The 21,924-nt window shown below is 37.1% G+C and overlaps 1 protein-coding gene and 2 pseudogenes across 1 annotated transcript; 2 read left to right on the top strand and 1 right to left on the bottom strand.

The window, feature by feature from the left end:
• The first annotated feature begins 7,313 nt into the window (after positions 1 to 7,313).
• On the top strand, positions 7,314 to 10,243 carry LOC142532753 (4-coumarate--CoA ligase 2-like). The gene is made up of 4 exons (XM_075639181.1): positions 7,314 to 8,067; positions 9,254 to 9,452; positions 9,573 to 9,786; positions 9,885 to 10,243. Exons 1-4 carry the CDS (start codon positions 7,333 to 7,335, stop codon positions 10,099 to 10,101), a joined length of 1,365 nt encoding a protein of 454 aa, XP_075495296.1. The 5' UTR covers positions 7,314 to 7,332; the 3' UTR covers positions 10,102 to 10,243.
• A 3,057-nt stretch (positions 10,244 to 13,300) lies between these two features.
• Positions 13,301 to 19,008, top strand: LOC142532754 (uncharacterized; annotated as a pseudogene).
• A 195-nt stretch (positions 19,009 to 19,203) lies between these two features.
• On the bottom strand, positions 19,204 to 21,490 carry LOC142533339 (NADH dehydrogenase [ubiquinone] iron-sulfur protein 6, mitochondrial-like; annotated as a pseudogene).
• Positions 21,491 to 21,924: the final 434 nt, after the last annotated feature.

Genomic DNA, 21,924 nt, shown 5'->3' with positions numbered 1-21,924 from the left:
CTCTTGTGCGTGAGTTGTGGAGGAAGAAATTGGAGAGAATTCTCTTTGTTGCCGCCTCCTCTTCTCGTTAGATTGGTGTAAGGAAATTGTGAGTTGAATAAAAAAAATCTGCAGCCTCCTTTCTTACGTGAATAGTGTAGGTCATCAAAAAAATAAAAGATTAATGGGCCCAAAAAAAATAAAAGACTAATAACCTAAAATAAAACATAATCCCTAAAAATTAAAATATACTTAGAAAATATCCTCCAATAATATAGAGTTTTTTATGGAAAAAACTCTATATTGTATTTATTCCTTGATATAATAATTCCTTATCTCACTAGGCAGCCAAGGAAACGTCACAAGGCGTGGTCACGCCTTATCCAAAAACCATTTCTGAATTTTTCTGTTTAAGTTTTCCACTAAGATCATATCGGCAACTTAATTGTGATATAAAATCATCCTTTTTAGCCCAAATTTATCGCATGAACAGAAAACTTCATCCTACAATAAATCACACAAAAATGTGTCAATTAACACGTTGAAAGTGGTAACAATGAGAGATATGATAATAAAATACAAACTATTTAAGAGCCTATCAGATATACTGATTTTCACTTGTAATACTTAAATGAAATTTAAAAGTTTTTGTATTTTTTTTACTACAATCTAATAAATAAATTTTTTATTATTGTAACAAAAAATAATAATAATATTAGCTTAAATGTAATAATAATAACAAAATAAAATTTGTTTTAGTATTAATTTATTATTCGTTAAATAAATTTTTTGAAGATTATTATCATATAAATATTATATATTACTATTATTTAGTAAAGACATATAATCATTTACAGTAATTATTATATTTACGTATTATGAATTATTATTTATTTTTTAAAAAATATAATCACATTTACCAATTCATCATCAGCATATACGTTTTATTTTTTACAGCCGAAATTGCAAATAAATTTTGTTTAATATAAAATACGTACTTACATGTTGTTGATAAAAAATATAATATTTGTTAAATAATGATTTTTTGTTTGCAAGATGGCTGAAAATACGGATAATGTGTTGTATTTGCGGGGGTAAACACATATCAAATAATATCAACGCTGAAAACATGGATGCCTTAATGTGTTGTATATTGTCATCCAAAGTCCTCCGTGTCCGCCTATGTCTAGCACGCATGGGTTTCTATGGTGTCATTCAGTGTGGTCCTATTAAAAATTATGATAATTATTTGCTTACGGCCATCGTTGAGAGATGGCGTCGTGAGACACACACATTTCACCTTACAGTCGGCGAGGCAATAATCACCCTATAGGACGTTGCCCTTATTTGGGGGTTGAATATTGATGGCATGTCTATCACTGGTGTAGATACCGCGTACACAAACATACTTTGACCACATATACAAATTTAGAGTATGCTTAGTCAGTCCATGGTTGATTTTTTTTCCAGCATCTTATCACTTCGTGCTCGCCGTTGAATGAATAGTGCACGCATCGCTGTAAGGTCAGCTCCACTATTTCAGTTATTGGAAGACGTCTAACCCCTTTCAATACACCATTAATACACTCAGACATATTCGTCGTCATTATCCCTCGTCTCCATCCACCATCACGAGCCAATGACCATTTTTCTTTTGGAATGTTTGACAAATACGTGAAAGCTGCTGCATTATTTGTTCTAATTGCCTCCATTGTCACATTAAATTTTGCTACTTGGTGTTGTATCCATGCTTCCCAACATAAGTCTTTCAAATAAATGTTTTTGAACTTACTGTTGAAATTAGAGCAAACAAGCCTCAAACAAAAAGGATGAACACCACGAGGAGGCTTGAAGTCAGGGAGATCTTGCACTGCACTTGTCATACCTGCATGTCTATCAGATATAAGGCACACACCACTACACTCTCTGGTAACATGTCGTGCAACATTACTGAGGAACCAATGCCAATACTCATAATTTCTTCATCACGAGCGCAAATGCTAGCGGCAAAACCTGGTTACTGGCATCCAAAGTTACTGCTATGAGTAATTTGTGCTTATATTTGGTGTACATATGGGTACCATCTACGCTGATTATGTTGCGACAATGTCGAAAATCATCTATACATGGTTTGAAAGCCCAAAATACAAAGTTCAAAAATTTTATGTGGATGGTCAACGGTCGAAGATGCTTCCATTCTACAATAGTTCCTGGATTGTACTTCGACAAAGCTCCCCATATATTTAGGAAGCAAAGATACAGAGTTTTCCCATGTGCCATAGATTACCTCCACCGCGCATTTCAACTCTGCCATGCATTAGCATACGATATATCATACCATATTTTCCTTAATACTTTCTTGCACATATTTGATCTCGTATGCAGGATCGCAACGCACAATTCCCAAAGTGTACTGACTATCATGTTTACGTCAAGGTTGTGGTGATCTATACCGACTTGGGTAGACGTGCATGTGTGATCATCACCATATTTTGTGATCATGAAGTAGCCTAAACTTTTTTTCATCGATGTCTCGAAGTCCCCACCCCACAGTTGCCACCTTCGGACCAGTTCTTGCATTTGACCTTCCAAATTGTCGGAGACACTTTGGATAACAATATATCGCGTCTCAAAACCCGAACAGAAAAATCCTTCACTGAAGCTATTAATCTTTTTTGCCTCTTAAAAAAACCATTTTTTACACCGAGCTCTGGCCTTTCAGGATTGTAAAAGTTTGTTCGTGATGCAGAATGAATACCAAATGAATCTGGAATTTGTTCATCATAGACTTCATTGAAAAATTGAGGAATTTCACGTAAATGTTGCTCCGGTGCAATAGGAATGTTCTCTGTCAATGTTGCTTCCAGACATTAACACACGCGCCGATGTCCCTTCATTTGCATTGTCAACGTATGATCATCTTCTCCGTCACTTGATGTAGCATACAAATCTCATCGCTATTCATGACATGATGCGAACTGTCCCCAAATAAATCATCTTGCTCAGCATGTGTTCTGTAATTGGGACGGATATTTGCATCCACAGTAGAACTATCAAATGTCTAACATTTGTGGTATTTTCCTTCATCACCCCATGAATTTTAAATCCAATTGATGTGCGTCTACTAGAACCCCATGCAACATCAACTCTTGATGGAATCGTGATCTGATTATCCCAACCCCTGAAGTAAAATCCAATTCTCGTGTTCTATTCATCCCCCATGCAGAGTCTTCTTCAGTGGTGAGCCGTGATATGGTGATCCCAAGGACCAGTGTCGATCCCAGAATATGTCTGAATTGACTGTTCATCGACGTGATACATAGAAAGGTCCGCTTCATTTAAACCTACTGTTCCCAAACCTTGCTTATTACCGGCATTGAACTGCATCAAAATCGTAATCACTTACGTTCTGTAACACCTGGGCGATGAATCAACATACAAGTACATGCAATCCAGTGTCGGCAACTCAAACATAAATTGTAGACTATCATCATATGTGATATAGACATGATCTTCAAGTAACGAGACAACAAGCTATAACATATTTGTTTACAAATTGATTCAGAATTTTGATGGGTCGATCTCCAGTTTGCGATGCCATAATTCACCAGTTGGGAAAATGTAGTAGACCGAGGGATTTATAATGGGTCTGGTCGCGGGAATACTATATCCAACCATAACCATCTTCATAATGACATATAGCCACCTACGTAGAGTAAGGCCTTCACAGTATCTATGTCTGCACCGAAAACAAAGACAATGTATAGAATCATAAAAAAAATTCCATTACGAGGTTTCTTACACATATATTAAAAATATATTTTATATTGGATTAATTTTAAAGAATCACTTACAAAATTATTATTATTATTATTAAAATTATATTGTCCAAAATCAATTTAATTAAAAATTACATTTAATAATACCAATGTATGTTTTTATAATAATTTTTTTTATGACTTATATTAAAAAATTAAAATTTTACAACATGTGTATTATAATTTTACATATATTTTCTTATATTACAATTAAGAGTATCAATACCAACTAGAGTATCAATACACAGGTTTTAACAATTCAAAATATATCATAAAATAAATATTATTATTATTATTATTATTATTATTATTATTATTTAATACATGTATTATCTAGGCGTGCAACTTTGAAATAATTATAGCGAGACCTTTGTATTATTATTTTTTTTTAAAAAAAAAAAAGGGGTAAATGGTAGGCGTGACTTTGCATTGTGTACAAGGCCAAGCCAGTAGGTTGCAGATTCACATGAAACAAATTTTTCATTAATAACTTTTTTTTCCAAATATCAAAGCGTCGCCAAGCCTAAAATACACTAAAACAGTGAAAAAAACCCTTAAAATTAACCTATTCTCATTATTTAAATAAATATAATTACATTTAAAATACAAACTTTGAAATTTTTTTAGTATCCTATTAGTAATTTTATACTATGATTAATATTCAAAATAAAAAATATAACAAAATTATACTTAATAGTATAATGCAACCGAACAGAATTATAATTACACTTAACACAATCTAATTAATACAATTAAAGTATAAAAAGTATTGAAATCACCTTATCAAATGTAGTTTGTACGGAATTTGTAATTGAAGCAACGAACGATGTTTAATATCTGCACTAAATTACAAACATTATCAAATATATTTTAAAAAAAAACAATATTGAAAGAAAAAATAAGGATTCGATTGAGACTCGGCACAATTCTACCAAATTCTGATACTAGCACAATTCTCCAAAATCAAATTCTGAATTACTGATACTCGGCGCAATTCTCTCGAATTCTGAACAAATAAAGCCATGAATCGTTGTGCTTGAATAAGAAGAAATGCGGAAGATGAATTCTCGTAATGATAAGAAGAAATATTGAAATGTTTCGAAAAAAAAAGCTCGGTGTTTGTGTTCGAAAGGCTCGGGGAAAGTTTAAATAGATGGAAGTCACGGATTATAAGAATCCGTGACCAACTGGCACGGATTCTAAGAATCAGTGACTCACCTTTTTCTTTTTTTCCTTTTTTAAAATGTTGAATACGTAAAAAAATTCTGCGGATTGGTTATACTTTTTGCATATTAAAAGTATAATAATCTGCTGACAGTGTGTCACGGATTCTTAAAATAACCCCGTAGTTTGTAAGTGTGGAGTTAATTATGTATATAAACAATTAATTATTCAAAATATCAAACTACGATATGATATTACTATTGGAAATGAATGATATTTTAGGAAATAAAAATATATAGTAGAAATAAAGGTGTTATTAGCGATGACAGCATGATGGAGGGGTAGGTTTGTCATTATCGTCTTCTATCTCGCGAATTTCATCTTCATCTCTATACCCCTCTCTAACTTGAAAAATCGAGGATCGCCATCTTTGTTTAGATTTTTCTCTCGGGAAAAATTGACATCTTTAGACGCTATCAAAATAAAATTTTAAGTATTTTGTACATTATTAGATAGATACAAGTTTAATTGAATAAAAAATGTGGAAAAATATGAAGATATTCCTTCACCAAGTATATTATGAGAAAATAATATTTCAACGAAAGAGATAAAGTAAATTGCAAAAGAACTTTCTTCATTAAAACTTGGAAAGTAGATTAAGTGAGTATGTTTTAAAATAACAATACTAATAAATTACTTCTGAAATCAAAAACTCCACTCGTCAAACAGGCTGGAGGGGGTCGGTTTGCCTGATGGTGAACCTAACCTCAAAATAAGTTGAGAATCCTTGGATATATTCGATAGAGAGAGAAACTCCACCATGTTGTACTCATAATCATAACTAACCGTCTAAGAAGAACAAAAAAATTTCTTCTTAAATGTCACTTTTTTAAGACAATCATGCAATATTATTCCTTGGTTCCTATACTCTGTGTCTCCTCAATCAAATTTCTTGTGAATCTCGATATCCATGAGTGAACTAACCTAGTTGGTTCCATGCCGGTAATATACCTACCAAACAAGTTGAACTTGTCATATTATGTCATTGGTACAATAATTTAATGATATATTTATATGATTTTCACGCTGTTTCAATATATAAATTCATTTGAAAAACTATACGAGACTCATCTTTTAGTACCGATCAATTTTAAGAATACGATCAATAAAATTTCAAGTATATTTATGTATTGAATCATTTTCAAAAAACATTATAATAGGAGTAGGTCTCTTGTGAGACAAGTGTCACGAATCTTTACATGTGTTTATCTATGTGTTTTTATTAAATGGCTAAAAATGGAAAAATCAGATCGAATTGTAAATTTTGTTTTACATGATTCAATTTAAATGTTTTTTTTTTCATCGACTTTTATTTTAGTTTCGCTGATTCCGGGTTGTCTGATTGGTTTTCGCTTTCTGAAATAAGAAAGCCATGGAAGTCGAACTATGCAGTATATGTTAAAATAGCCAATAGGGTAACTAATCCTAAAGATTTTCCTTGGAAGAGTTGATTGATTGAGAAATATGTGTATTCTGATACGATCTTACAAATCTTTATTTGTGAAACATGTCAATCATACCTATATTTACAATAAAAAGTAATACTCTTAGTATAAAAAATAATATTTTTTATGGATGATCCAAATAAAATATATGTATCACAAATACGATCCGTGACATTGTCATACACAAATTTTTTACAATATAATGCATATGAGATGGATGTGACCAAAAGAAAGTTTGGTGAGGGATACAATGGTAATCTTCTCTCATAATATTTTCATTATGATCGCTTCCACAGGTCAAACCTACTCCCCTGGTAGTCTTTCCTCCTCCACTCCTCCCACCTAACTCAGCGTCTCCATTGATCCCATCGGTATTTATTCAACAAATTATTACTCTAAACTCTGCAACTAATTCAGACCAACCCTCTTTTCTTTTCTTTTTCCTTACAGTAACACTTTTACGCATCGTATCAATTCGGAAAAAAGTGCCAGAAAAGCTGAATAACCACAGCGCATGCCGTCACTGGCTTGCTTTCAAACCCGAATCCAGAGATCCCTTCTGATCTTGTTTCATCCCAGAAACAATCGGCAATCGGATCAACAAGACCATATTTTCCGTATCCAAACTGCCACCGATCCCGATTCCCAATCACATTCCCTCTTCACAGTTTCTGTTTCCAAAATCTCTCGCAGAAATCCGACAGGACCTGTCTCTTAGTCGGAAACACCGGAAGAAAGCTACACCTACACCGAGGTTCATCTCATCTGCCGGAGAACCCGCCGCCGGTCTGTCCAAAATTGGGGTCAGAAAGGCGATGTCAGAATGCTGCTGCTCCAGAAGCTGCGCCGAGTTCGCGTTCTGTTTCATGGGTGCTTCGATGATCGGCGGGGTTACTACTACAGCTAATCCTTTTCTCACCAGGGCTGAGATTTTCAAGCAATTCAACGCATCGAATTCGAAGTTGATCGTCACGCAGTCGCTGTACGTGGACAAGCTCCGCGATCCAGTCGATAGTGGTAATGATTCCCCGAAGCTCGGCCGGGATTTCGCTGTAGTCACCATCGACGATCCTCCAGAGGGTTGCTTGCCTTTCTCTGTATTATGTGAAGCAGACGAAAACGATGTTCCGGATGTGGAAATAGACCCGGACGACGCCGTCGCGCTGCCGTTCTCCTCCGGCACCACCGGGCTACCCAAGGGCGTGATTCTAACCCACAAGAGTTTGATCACCAGCATAGCTCAGCAAGTGGACGGCGAGAACCCCAATTGGCATGTCAAAGAAGACGACGTGGTCCTCTGCGTTCTGCCATTGTTTCACATATTCGCATTGAATGCGGCGCTGCTGTGTTCGTTGAGGGTGGGCGCCGGGATCCTGATGGTGCAGAAATTCGAGATGGGTTTGCTTCTGCAGCTCATACAGAGGCACCGAGTGTCGGTCGCGGCGGTGGTGCCGCCGCTTGTGCTTGCCCTAGCTAAGAATCCGGTGGTGGATAATTTCGACCTGACCTCGATTCGGCTGGTGCAGTCCGGGGCTGCGCCGCTTGGGAAGGATCTGGAGGAAGCGCTTCTCCGACGTTTGCCGCAGGCGGTTTTCGGACAGGTACGTCACGCTACTAACTCAACAACCACCGCAACTAAATTTCATGTTATTCGAGTGGGGATATATAATTAATTTATATTCTTTATCAAATATAAAATTCATCTAGATTATTTTTAATATGATTTTTCGATTGAAACTCTGGTTTTTAGTAAACTTTTAGAGTCATTTAAATTATGTTAGTATTTGGATAGATAGATTTGAAAAACCATTTATTTAAATTATGTTAATGTTTGGATTGATCGATTTAAAAAATTCACATATAAATTGATCTCGGATGTCTTCATGTTGCTTTGCACGACTTGTCACTAAAGTTTAGAAATGTCATGTTTTTCACAAAAGTTAATCTTATCTAAGAACAGGGAAAATGGTCCACCCAAATTTCCCATTTTTGTTTTAAAAATGGAGAAGTACTACATTTTTAGTTGGTTTGATTACATCTTTTATTATAGCATTACATAAATCCTTTTCATGGCCTGATCTTTTTTTCCCAAATATCTTTTTCTGTATGAAATAAATAAATTAGTACTTTTTTTTTAAAATCATTTTTTATATCGATACGAAGCGTGGACCATTTAAATAATTCATTATCACTAATTGTTGATGAAGATAATGATAAGAATAACAATAGTAATTCGAGCCGTGTCCGAGTAGTATTTTTCGAGGATAAATTTGGAATCCACTTTAATTTTTTTAACAAAATTTTAAAATAATGAAGGGGGAATTCGAAATACCCCAAAAATTAAATTCATCCAAAAATGTATACTTAAGGATGTATTTCAAACTTGCTGTTGTTGAATAAACGAGTAAAATAAAAATTTGAATTTATGGGAAGGATATGCTCGTGTTGGATTCATTTAATTGGTCATGATTATTGGTGGAAGTTGCAACCAACTTTTTTGTTATTTGTCAAACTTAATTAAAAGTCTAATTAATTGTTTACATATGTTTTTATAAAACGGTTGGTCCGATCTATATCAAAAATATATTTTCAATGTTTGGTCCGTCACCTAAATTTCAAGCTTCTTTGTTGACCGTCAATAAACATATTATATACGGTGTCACCGATAAAATACAAAATATATACTATTTTATTCAATATTATACATATTTCGAGAGAAGATTTTAAGGTGTCTTTATTATATAATAATATTGAATTTAAATAAATTGTTCATAATTTGAGTTATAGGGGTACGGTATGACCGAGGCTGGTCCGGTGCTATGTTTATCCCCATTGTTTGCAAAGCAACCATTTCCAACTAAATCTGGCTCGTGTGGCAACGTAGTTCGGAATGCCGAGCTTAAGGTGGTCAGCCCCGAAACCGGCCATTCCCTCCCCCGCAATCAACCCGGTGAAATATGCATCCGCGGATCGCAGATCATGAAAGGTATACCATCTGCTTGTTTATAAATTGTAGGATCGAGTGTTATATCCGTGGGGTTAAACCATGCCAATCAAGCTAGTTTATGCATGTATGCATATCACTTGTTTGTTATTTAAATTGTAGGGTACTTGAATGATGCTGAGGCAACAGCCAGAACCATTGACGTAGATGGTTGGCTTCATACCGGGGACATAGGCTACGTAGACGAAGACGACGATGTTTTCATCATAGACAGACTCAAAGAACTCATTAAATTCAAAGGCTTCCAAGTGCCACCCGCTGAGCTCGAGTCTCTTCTCCTTAGCCACCCCAACATCACCGATGCTGCCGTCGTACCGTAAGTACATTAACATAATATATATATATATATATATATAGTCATGATAGTGACTTACTACAGAGTTGGTTTATACATAAAATGATTTGGATTCACAGGCAAAACGATGAAGCAGCTGGTGAAGTTCCAGTGGCATTTGTTGTTGCGGCAAGTGAGTGCCAAGTGACGGAAGAAGAAGTGAAAGAATTCGTCGCGAAACAGGTGGTTTTCTACAAGAGGTTGCATAAAGTGCACTTTGTAAATGCGATTCCCAAGTCTCCTGCGGGCAAAATTTTGAGAAAAGAGCTCAGGGCCAAGCTGCACAATGCATCATGAATTGTTTGTGTTTGTTTACCAAGATTATTTTACGAATAAAAAGGAGTTAATTACGATTAATATCTAGTAAATTTGTTGAGGACTAATTGTATGAAACTGAAATGATCATATACAACATGCCTCGATCAACAATTAATTATTTATTTTCTCTGTAAATTATTTTTTGGTCGAGAGAGAGTAATTTTAGAGCTTCTTTACTTTATATAGTTCCCATGATTCGAGCTTGGGCTGTATGCTCCTTTGGTAAGTTCACCATTCCCCTTTGTAATAGGTCCCACGATCGAGACCTCCCCTCCCCTACCCTACCCTAGAATAGGAAAAATAATAAAAAAAAAAGGATTTGATTCGTTTCTTGCACATTAATAAGAAATTGGATGGAAAAAGAGGACTTTGCCACTTGGTCCAAATGTTTAGTAGTTCAGTTTCTACATTCCTGGCTACTCTTCTTCCATGTCTACGTGATATGAGATTGATCATCTAGATTCGAGTTGGGGGGAGTGGTAACGTGGACGTCTTTGTCTATGTCGACTATTTGCTATTGGGATATCAGTGTTTAGATATTTTCGAAATCATCATCTATGATTACAATTATGAATAAATTAAAATACAAAGGATAATTTAATTTTTCAATTCTAATTATCGTAAAATTTGAGAGAAAAATGTGAGATGATACGAATATTTTGAGTCTCATTATTTTACCAAACAATGCAAATGTGATCCAAAAATTTTCAAATAATACGGTAACTGATACTCATTATAAATATAGGGCTCGATTTCGATAGTTGATAGTAGCTCAAATCACAAAGGAGACCGATAGAAGGGGGCCGAAAAGGTGTTCCGGCGTAGTCCCTCCCGGCGTAGCCCCTCCTTTGCTATGAATCAATAATGAATGCCTAACTAGACTTTTAAACTTGGTATTTATAGGTGAATACATGAGATCCATCATGAGACTTCTATCTTGGCTAGGGATGAGCCGGGGGTCCAAAATCCGGTTTGGACCTATCTTGATGGCCCAGTCATGGAGTATCACCAGTATCCCTCCCAAATCGAACTGAACCGCAAATTCAAAGTTCAATTAATTGCGCTGCCCTTGGCTTACTAAATGTGACCGTGCATTCTTCCCCCTCCCATAGACTGCTTCCTCCTCGCATCGCCTCGCCTACTCCACAGCCTCACCTCCTCCTCGCGGCCAGCCTCTCGCCCTTGCCCTTGCCCTCGCCCTTCGCCCACCTCGCCAACAGCCCCTCCCTCGCAGCCTCGCACCCACGCCCTCGTAGCCTCACCCCTTGCCTCGGCCATGCCTGCCCCTACTTGTTCGACACCACATCCAATCTCGCAACTCCTCCCTCGCCCACTGCGCGCCTCGTCTCTCGCCCATCTCGCCCTCCCGCTCTCTTGTCTTGCACTCCCGCTCTCCAACCTCGCCCACAACCTCACCTCTCGCCTCGCCCTTCTGCTTCTCCTCCCTCCAATCCGCACCTCGCCCTCGCCTTCAGTCCACTCTCGTCCGAGACCACGCGTAGCCTGCCTTGCCTCGCCTCGCCTCGCCTCCGCTCACAACCTCCCCCTTGACCTAGCACCCTCGCCTTAGCCTTGCCCCTCGCTCCAACACACAACCTCACCTCCTCGCCCCTCTCTCAGTGCTTCGCCTTCTCCCTCGTAGCCTCTCCCTCTCCCTCGCCTAGCCTCTGCCAGCCCCTCGTCCTCGCCTTGCCTTCACCCATCTCTCTCTCGTCTTCAAGGTCCTTTACTAGGTTTTAGGTAGGAGAAACGAGTACTTCACTCACCCTCGCAAAGTCTTCGTCTCTTGTTTCTTCATAACGAACAGGCTTGAGTAACTCTTATGGTACCTATTGCTGCTAACAAATCGATGCAAGAAAGCTCTAGAAAAACCCTCAAAATAATGTATGGAGTTGGGTTACAACTTATTAAACCACTGTCGGGCTGATCTCATCAACGTGCCCAGAAACACCCTGCACCTAACGCCATCCAAATACCGATGCAACAGAGCCGCATTTCAAATCTCCCCAAGTGTTCTTCTGGGTCAGTACTGCAGTCGTACTCTCCCATGCTTGATTATCGAAAACTTGGGGGAAGCCCTTCTTCTAAAATGGCGAGGGAAAAAAGACTCTCTCTCATGGGCGCTGGTGCTCTGTTTCCCAACTGTTGCCTAAACATTATTATCTCCTTCCACATCTCTTCCATCTCAATTCTTCACTAGGGAGGGGCTGCATCTCTTCAACCCCGCTATGGTGTCCCTCAGCATTCTCCTCTTATTCCTGGTGAAGAGCTTGTTCTTCGGCAAATATAGATGCTTGGTTCTTGTTCATGGATTTGTCTTCTGTCCTGTTAATGAATTGACCTAACTGTTCCAGGGTCAAGTTCCACACACTCTCATTGGGATGAGGTTGCTCAAGTCTCGTCTCAGGACGAGGTTGTTCGGGTCTCGTCTGAGGACGTGACGATATTGAGTTAGTTCTTCTGCTCCCTCTCCGGCCTACCATCTCTACGTCTCAGCTCAAGTTTCCCACAGATGGCACCAAGTGATACTCACTAGAAATACATGGTTCGGTTCCAGTAGGTGATAGTAGCCCGAATACAAACCTCGAATTTAATATATGCCTGAAATCATAAAGGAGACCATTAGAATGAGACAGGGAAGGTGTCCCGGCGAAACTCCTCCGACACTCAAGTCGGGTATTGAGAATAAAATGAGAGATCAGCTAAGGACGCTGTTAGAAATCATATATTGAATATTTAATTAGACTCTCAAACATGATATTTATAGGAGAATACATGAGATCCATCCATAGGCCTTCAACTTTGGTTAGGGATGGGCCGGGGATCCAAAATCCGATTTGAACCTGTTTTGATGGGCCCATTCATGAGGTATCGGTAACAAATTCGAGAGTTGAGACCGCTGCTCGTGAGAAAATATATCCTTGGATTGTCTGTTACAAAACAATGAACTTGGAAGATAGGGCACAAATTGAATAGGAGTTGCAGACATTAGCGATTGGATAAATGAAACGTAACTAATTGGGGGAAAACAAGAATCTTATTTGGGCCCAAAAATAAAACGTACAAAACCCAGAACATCCATTTTGGCCACATAATAAATAATAATAATATAATAATAATAATAATAAAAAAAAGTGAAAACCTCAACAAACCCTACATAAACCCTCCTCCGATTCTTCTTCCTCTTTCTTCTCCCTCAAGCCAACATTGTTGGCCTTCCAATTCTCGTGTTTTTGAATTGTTAAACCCTATAATCTGTATCACTATCTGTCAATTGGGGTTTACTTGATTTACATTGCTAATATGGCTAAGAGTGGTGCCTCCGGGGCTTTAGCGGCCTTAGCTTATGCAGCTTTTGGTGCACAACATTCTTATGCCGATGGACCCTTCAAATTTTCACCATTTGATAGCTCTTCTTCAGCTGCTCCCAAGGCTCCTGAACCAGTTAATTCGCCAACTCAGTCGCCTGCTCCTGCCGGCCGATGCTCCGCGGGTTCGGAATGATAATCCGAGGACGACCTCAGCGGGGTTCGACCCTGAGGCATTGGAGAGGGGTGCTAAGGCTTTGAGAGAGTTTAATAGCTCTCCCCATGCTAAGAAGGTTTGGATTTTGGGGGACTGTTATTGATTATGGTATTGTAATGACCCATTTCGGGACACATGCTGATTTTTTTTTGTCTTTTCGATCTGTTTTTACTCGATCTGTAGTAGCTGTGTTGAAACTTACGTTTTTGTTGTTTTTCAATGACCTTCATTTTCATGCGGGAGAAAGTTTGCGGAGAGATTTAAGCTTGAGATGTTTTTTGTTGGGCTTTTTTCCATTCTGCCTATTTTGATCTGTGTAGGTACGTTTTGGACAATATGGATGGTTAGACCAAGAAAGTTTACGTCTTGGTGGTGTTGGATAATCATATATGAATGAATTTTATGACATTATTTCAAGTAATATATTGTGTTGTCGTATGTATCCAAGTATCTGCACGAGACTGGTTGGAATTTTCTGTAGCTAAAATATTATTGGTGCAGGCTTTTGAAGTGATGAAAAAGAAGAAACAAGGCAGCAGGAATTGAATGTAAAAGCGACAGAATTTAAGGCATTGCAAGCTCAAGCTGAAACTGTAAGATGGAGTTTCTTCTTAAAGAGTACAGTATCTTGCAGTCTAAATACAGCTATTTCTGTCAACATTGTTATAAGTTGTATGTTTTTGGTGAGAATCATCGTGTTACATCTGTGGATTGATTGGAATAAATTTTTTCCTGGCTATTTTATTCTCACCTTTAATCCAAGAATGTGGTATCTCACTCATTTATTTAGACGTCTTAGATTCTAAGTTGCAGTCCCATAATTTATGGACCAAACAACTGAATTCAATCGTATGCATTATGAGAATTGAAATGAGACTTTTCTTGGTATTGAAACCTTAAACAGTTATGTTTTGAAGTTCCTGTTGACTGTAGTTGTAGCGTGCTTCCTCTGGTATCTTGAAGCATTTGGTTTGTGGTGTTAGTTTCTCATTTTTGTTCAGAAAATCATTTTAATGCTTAAAACAGTTGTTGAGTTGGGACAGGGCGTGGTATGTTGTATCAATAACATGTGCTATTAGGATAAAGATTGATGATTGTATGGAAAGTGACATTTTTATTAGATTCGAAAAAATAATGTAAATCTATGCTTGAAAATCAACAAGTTTCTTGTTACTTAGGAGAGACAAAGGTGGTATATGAAGAACAGAAAAAGCTGGCTCAGCAACAAGCACAAATTAAATCCCAGATGGCTCGTTATGAGGATGAATTGGCAAGAAAAAGGATGCAGGTATGTAATCCTTTGGTGCATATTAAATGTAGCAATGATATTTCCAGTGAATAAAGTACCTAGTTGGCAGGCAGAAAATGAACATCAAAGAGCAAGAAATCAAGAGCTTGTTAAAATGCAAGAGGAATCAGCTATGAGGCAAGAAGCGGCTAGACGAGCTACTGAGGAGCAAATTCAAGCACAACGCCGTCAGACTGAAAGAGAGAAAGCTGAAATAGAGCGTGAGACTATCAAGGTGAGGGCTTTGGCAGAGGCGGAGGGAAGAGCCCATGAAGCAAAGCTTGCAGAAGATGTTAATAGAAGAATTTTAGTTGATCGTGCAAATGCAGAGCGAGAGAAATGGTGTCGCTGCTATTAATACGACTTTTGATCACATTGGAGGTTTTCTTTTTCTAATGATAGTTTAATGTTGAAATTCAACATATTTTGTTGCATTGGTGTATGTAAAAGCTGACTGTGATTTCCAATATGACATCCTGATACTCTGCTGGTGTGTGTTTTCTTGCAGATATGCATTATATGTAATTTTATAAATTGTCTGTGTTGAAAGTATTCAAATTTATCCTTCTGAATTTATCCAATAACCCATATCTTTCTTTCAAATTATAGACTTGGGGTTTAGTTGATAGCTTATTTTAATATACCGTTGCTTGCCCATCAAATGGATATAGGCAATGTTCGATTGTTTTGTTTAGCTCTTAACTGAATATTTAAATAGAGGGTGGCTTAATCTCTCAACCATGGCTCTCGCACCTTCATTTAAATTCTTGGCTCCACCTAGTCGCCTTCTGACTTATCCATCTAATGCAGGTGGTTTGAGAGCAATTCTAACCGACCAAAATAAGCTGGTTGTTGCTGTAGGAGGCATAACAGCTCTTGCTGCAGGTGTATACACTACTAGGTACAGTTTCATTTTTGGCAAGTTTATTAATTTTTTACATGTTAATATTCCATTTTCTAAATCATGCGTGATGGATATTATACTCAATCTGATACCGTAGAATCAGGCATTTTCATAACAATTTAATATATTAGTGTGCTGTCAACCATTGTCAGATCTCAATGACCGTAGAGTTCAGTGTTTACAGTGGCTGGGGCGGGCAAGTGAAATAGAATATAAACTGAGGCATAAACATGATTTTGAATAATTGGAATGGGTCAGACCAAAAGGCCATAAGTCAAACTTGAGACTTGAATTTTTTTAGATTTACAATTAGGGAAATGACCTCGGACCTCTCTCTTAAAAATAGAGGATGTGCTATTTCTGTGCATTCCCGGGAGGGTGTTGAACCATAATGGCTTTCATGTCATATGCAAAATTCGACATGTGGCTAATTGTTCTTTACTTTCAGATTTAAAAGTAAATGGGAAGTAGAAACAAATGATAAACATGGAGAGGATTTTACTTATTCTTGTTTTGTCGATACTGCAGAAGTTTTTTGGTAGAATTTTTGTGGTAAAAACTTCAAAAAAAACTTTTTTCTTTCAGTTGTGGTGATGGAAACATTCTTGTGTAAGGCAACATTGAAAGGTGATTTAAAAGGCTGAAGTGTTAAATATCCAACGGAGTGATGGGAGAATGTTTTCCCATGGGTATCGGATGCATCGGTATTCATCCATTGCAATTCATTGTGCTATCTGTTTTTTCGTCTCCTTTCATATCTATAATTTGTTTTCCTCTCACGCTTCAATTGCTTTAGGGGGCAACAAATTTGTTTATTGGGCACACATGATAATGTCTCAGTTGTTTATTTGATGGGTTCCCTTTAGCGTTTGACACTTGATTTTTTATAGTCATATCTGAACTATTGGCTATCGCCTTCATTAATATGACATTGCCTTTATATCATTGTGTGGTTATGTGTGTGCTGTTATTTGATCCCCAAGTCTCTGATTTATCTCTCGTCATACCTAGTTATGTTTGTGTACTTCTTTCGCACTTGAAGCAAATTTACCTTTCCAATTTCAGAGAAGGTGCTAGGGTGATATGGAGTTATTTGGACCGAATACTTAGGACAACCATCTCTCATCAGAGAATCTTCCAGAGGGACAATACCCATGGTCTGGCTTGTTTTCAATTCCATGAGAACCCCTCTCGTGGTGCCACCGAAAGTTCTGGCTCCAAAACGGAAATGGGTTTGGCGATGTTATTTTCACACCCTTACTCTTCAGAAAAGGATTGAGCAGTTGGCTGAATGCAACTGCAAATACAAAAAGCTCATCAGGCTCCATTTAGAAACATGCTTTTTTATGGGCCACCAAGGAAAGGGGGAAAACAATGGCTGCTAGGGAGCTCGCCCTTAAATCTGTATGAATCTAGCTCTTGCTCATCATGGAAATATTATTTCTGATTTGGAGTTAAATTTTTTTCTTTTATCCGTTTCTTCAGTAAGTAGCCAGCAAGATGTCCTTACTAACAGTAATCATACCTTTTCTCACAGTGGAAATGATCTGAATGGTTAAGGTGCTAGGACGCTTGACGAAGAGCTGGTTATATAGGGGTGGCTACTTTAGGTTCAACGGATAGGATGTTAAATTAGATAACTCTGTTCTCCTTCCCCTTCTTGATTGCTTCGCAGTTTTCACTGTCAATTGATGAGAAGCTTCTCCTTCCCAACGATTAGACATTAATATTTTTGGCAACACCTTGGCGTTCCCTTTGTAACTTCTTGAGTTTCAGCTTTTAAAGTAATGACCCTGAAAATCGAAAATAATCACATCAATATTAATCGTATGCTTGGAGTGGCTTTATTTTATGCTTACAGGAATTTAATACTGATCTCTCTATATATTTTATGACACATTATGTTATTAGGGCCTTGACTATGCGTTGATGACTGGAGGAGATGTTGCTCCCCTGGGCTCTCAGGCTGTTACAAAGATCCACCAATTGTTTGACTGGTCCAAGAAGTCCAAAAAGGGTTTGTTACTTTTCATTGATGAAGCTGATGCATTTTTGTGCGAGTAAGTAAAATTACCTTGATTACACTTCCGTATTTCTAGCACCATGGATTGCTGATGTTGATGTTTTTGTGAGTCATTGCTGCGTCCCTAGGTGTTGAAATCAAGTAAGAGGAAATGACTGTTTTTGGTTCATTAGGATATGGTCATAAATTCAAGTTTTTATTACCTGATGGAGCGCATAGCACTTGAACGCCTCCGAGTATGCTTTTTTTGGCAGTGTTAATGAAATTGTTTTCTTAAAAAATGGAGTGTACAGGCGGATATTGAGTTTCTCTAAAATCAAATATGGATTTTCATCTCTGAAAAAACACTTCCTTCGATCCATCCAAATTATATAGCGTCATAGATGGGTGGGGAGGGTGGTTGATGGCTTACTAAAGAAAACATGGCAAAGTATGAAATCCACATTGGTTTCTATTGTTTGCTTTCAAAACTTTGTAGCCAGTTTAGTGCGTACACTGTTGATGGAGATCTTATTTAAATAAAAATGGCATCTAACGGTAATATGTTAATTCAGGCGGAATAAAACATATATGAGTGAAGCTCAAAGAAGTGCCCTCAATGCACTCCTATTTCGAACTGGTGACCAGTCCAAGGATATAGTTCTTGCCCTTGCTACAAACCGACCTGGCGATCTTGATTCAGCTGTAGCGGACCGTATTGATGAGTCTTAGAATTTCCTTTACCCGGTGAAGATGAGCGGTTCAAGCTGATTAAACTCTATCTTGACAAGTATATTGTGCAAGCTGGGGCAAGAAAACCTGGCTTATTCTCACATTTGTTTCAGAAACAGCAGCAGAAAATAGAGGTAAAGGGCGTGAATGACGATATTTTAAAGGAAGCAGCTGCAAAGACTCATGGATTTTCGGGTAGAGAGATAGCTAAGCTTATGGCCAGTGTTCAAGCGGCAGTGTATGGTAGTGATGACTGTGTATTGGATCCTAACCTGTTTCGCGAAGTTGTAGATTATAAAGTTGCAGAGCATCAACAGAGAAGGAAACTTGCGGCAAGTGAGTGAAAATGTTTGAGCGAATAATAAGTTTATTGATTGTTTTTTTGGGAGAAGTTCAAATGTGCTTTTGTAGGAAGATCTTCTAATTTTACATTTATGGCCCAGATTTTTCTTTCTGGGGATGCGTAATTATTTTCCCTCTTGAAGTGGGAGAACAATTTTGATCGATTGTGCTAGACCAAATAATTTCATATTATCTCTCTCTGTATTTTGTAACCCTAAATTATAAGTTGATAAATTGTAGCAACAGATACTCGTGGTTAACTTAACCCCCATATACCATTTGAGGAACTGGTCCCAGAAAGTATGATTCATTGCAAAGTAACATGATTGTATGGTTAGACAAAAAAAGGCAGCGACATCGTTACATGTGATCGAAAAAAAAAGCAGCGACATCGTTACATGTGATCGAATATTTGACATTATTCTTATTGTTGACCTTGATGAGCATGGCAGCAAACAACACGCCGTAATACCATATCTTATCTGAATTGAATCTTGAGACCAACAGTATGATCCGTCCTAAAAACATGACAGGATATGAGCTATCATCTAGTGGTGATGGTCTTGCTGATAGCGCAGTCCACAATATTTGCACACGGGGGCTCGTCCTTATCAAGGCAGATGAACTCAATTGGATGCCCAAGAGCTGGATTATCGTCTGCAACCAAAGGGGACGATGATATAAACAAAGTGAAAACAGACGCCACGACCAATAGGGTACCTCAAGATTCAGGAATTGAATCTTGAGACCAACAGTATGATCCGTCCTAAAAACATGACAGGATATAAACAAAGTGAAAACAGACGCCAAAGGGGAACAATCTCTGTACTGGTGTTTATTGTAGTTGGTCGCAGAAGTGGATAATTACAAAGTTCTGCCATGGGGAAAAATGGTTTCAACTCAATGGGAACTTTGGGGCCAAGATCTTGTTCAAACTAACCTCCTTCACATGCAACAATTCGGTCTTCTACTTTGATAGGTGGAACTTCGTTGATCAACTCCATCGGGACTTCTTACTTGTGTCCTATATTAGTGGGAATGGAACAGTAATTAGGATAAGAACATACATGTGTCTCACTATGAGAAAGATACGACTGTTGAGCCTAGCCACACAAAGTAAAACAAATAATAGTTGGTTTGGCAGATGGAAAAGTACCTACATCGAGTATAAACAGTACACGAGTCGAAGTAGCTCTTGAGACTTGGAAGATTATTTTAAACTTTAAAGATAATTTCATTTTGTGTTGCTATAATTTGACACTAAACAATTTTCATCTCAATAATTTGAAGTGAAACAAATACCGTTCTCTTAGGTTTCACCACTGACCAATAGGGTACCTCAAGGAATGAATATCTAACATAATCCTTGATGTTTGTCACCCATCAAAACCATCGGTGGGAGTAATTGAAGGAAGAATTAGGTCCATTTGAGTACCAAAATCAGCTATATTATAACATTTAAGCTTTGGCCCTTGGTCGCAAATCTCAATTATATACTACTTTAAAATGAGAAGATTACAACTTTCAAAGTAAAAAAAAAAATTATCAAGTTAATGAACATTTTCAAAATGATCTCAAATTCATATTAACAGAATATCTTTTCATGCTTTATGAAGTTAAGAATGCACAGTCAAACACCATTCCTGATGTTGAGAAAAATATCAGGCATTGGACACCCGAAAGAAAGTGAAGGGATGAAAAAGAATGCACTACAATGAGAGATTAAAAAGAATAAAATTTATTAAATCACCAATTAAAAAACAAGTACGAAAAAACATTATGATTACTTTAGTATCACTAGAATCCTTTTGACGATATATTAAAAGAGTCAGCACAATCTTCTGTGATACTTGTTCTTGCTGATTTGACTGTCACAACTACTGAATCCCAAGACCAAAAAATATCATGGAGATATTCGGTAAGGGTGCCAAGAGAAAACAGCAGTAACAAATAATAATCTCAACAAATTTGATCACTTGTAAATTGTAAAGGTACTGATAGTAAATTATAGTGTACTTATTTTCACCAGACTTATGGAAGTTTAAGCTTTCGACCTCTCCCCAACTTCATAATCCTAGCTCCTCCATTGAATCATGAGAGGATAGCAAAGTTAACCAAATATTTTATGCCATGTGATACAAATAGATGAATCGATTAAGAGAAGCAGATAACATCATCTTTACTGCTTTCTCCAATAATTCACAGACTCGATCCCCAAAATAAAAACTGGGGGCTTCGAATACAGATAAAAATAATAATAAAAGTATATCGACATAGATGTAGATAGTCTCGTCTGCGAATTCTACTAGAAATAATTTGATTTTTTGTAATCGAAAATTCATCGGATACCTGCATCCATTTTGCGGTGTGGAGGTGATAACCTCCCTGTCAACGATTCCACTGAGACTCCGAGAATTGGAGGATCCGGTTAGGGTTTTCAAGAGCTGCGTCGCCGCCGTAAACCCATTTTTTCTCCCGAAGGCCGCCATTGATCCAAATTCCAGCTCTCAATTTCTTCGCGAAAGAGAGATTACAGGCTGATTGTTTATTAATGATATGCTGAATTGGAATTCAGTTTAATTTTTTGGAAATGATAAAATATAAATTTACACTTATGAACCAAAAAATTGACTAATTATATCGACCCCAGAAATGCTCATTAATCATTATGTGCATTTAGTATAAAATCAATTTAAAACCACAACTAAATTCTTATTTTAGTGTTAACAAAAAAAATTTAATCAGAAAAATGACTTAATTTTTTTAAATATAATTTAATGATATAATCAGAAAATTATAAAAAAGGTATTTTACGAGTTGTTTGTGTGACTGATCGATCCAATTCATATTTACAATAAAAATAATATTTTTGACATAAAAATAATATTTTTTATGATTCATATCAGATCAAATATTTGTCTCATAAAATTAACTTGCGAAATCGTCTCACCGTTTTTTTTTTGTTTTATATATGTGTATATAGCGAGTTAAATTTTTTTTTAAATATTC

This window comes from Primulina tabacum, chromosome 18 (assembly GCF_025594145.1).
Source record: "Primulina tabacum isolate GXHZ01 chromosome 18, ASM2559414v2, whole genome shotgun sequence".
Classification (NCBI taxonomy): Eukaryota; Viridiplantae; Streptophyta; class Magnoliopsida; order Lamiales; family Gesneriaceae; genus Primulina; species Primulina tabacum.
Note: the sequence above shows the minus strand (reverse complement) of the source record. Positions and strands in the feature narration are given on the sequence as shown.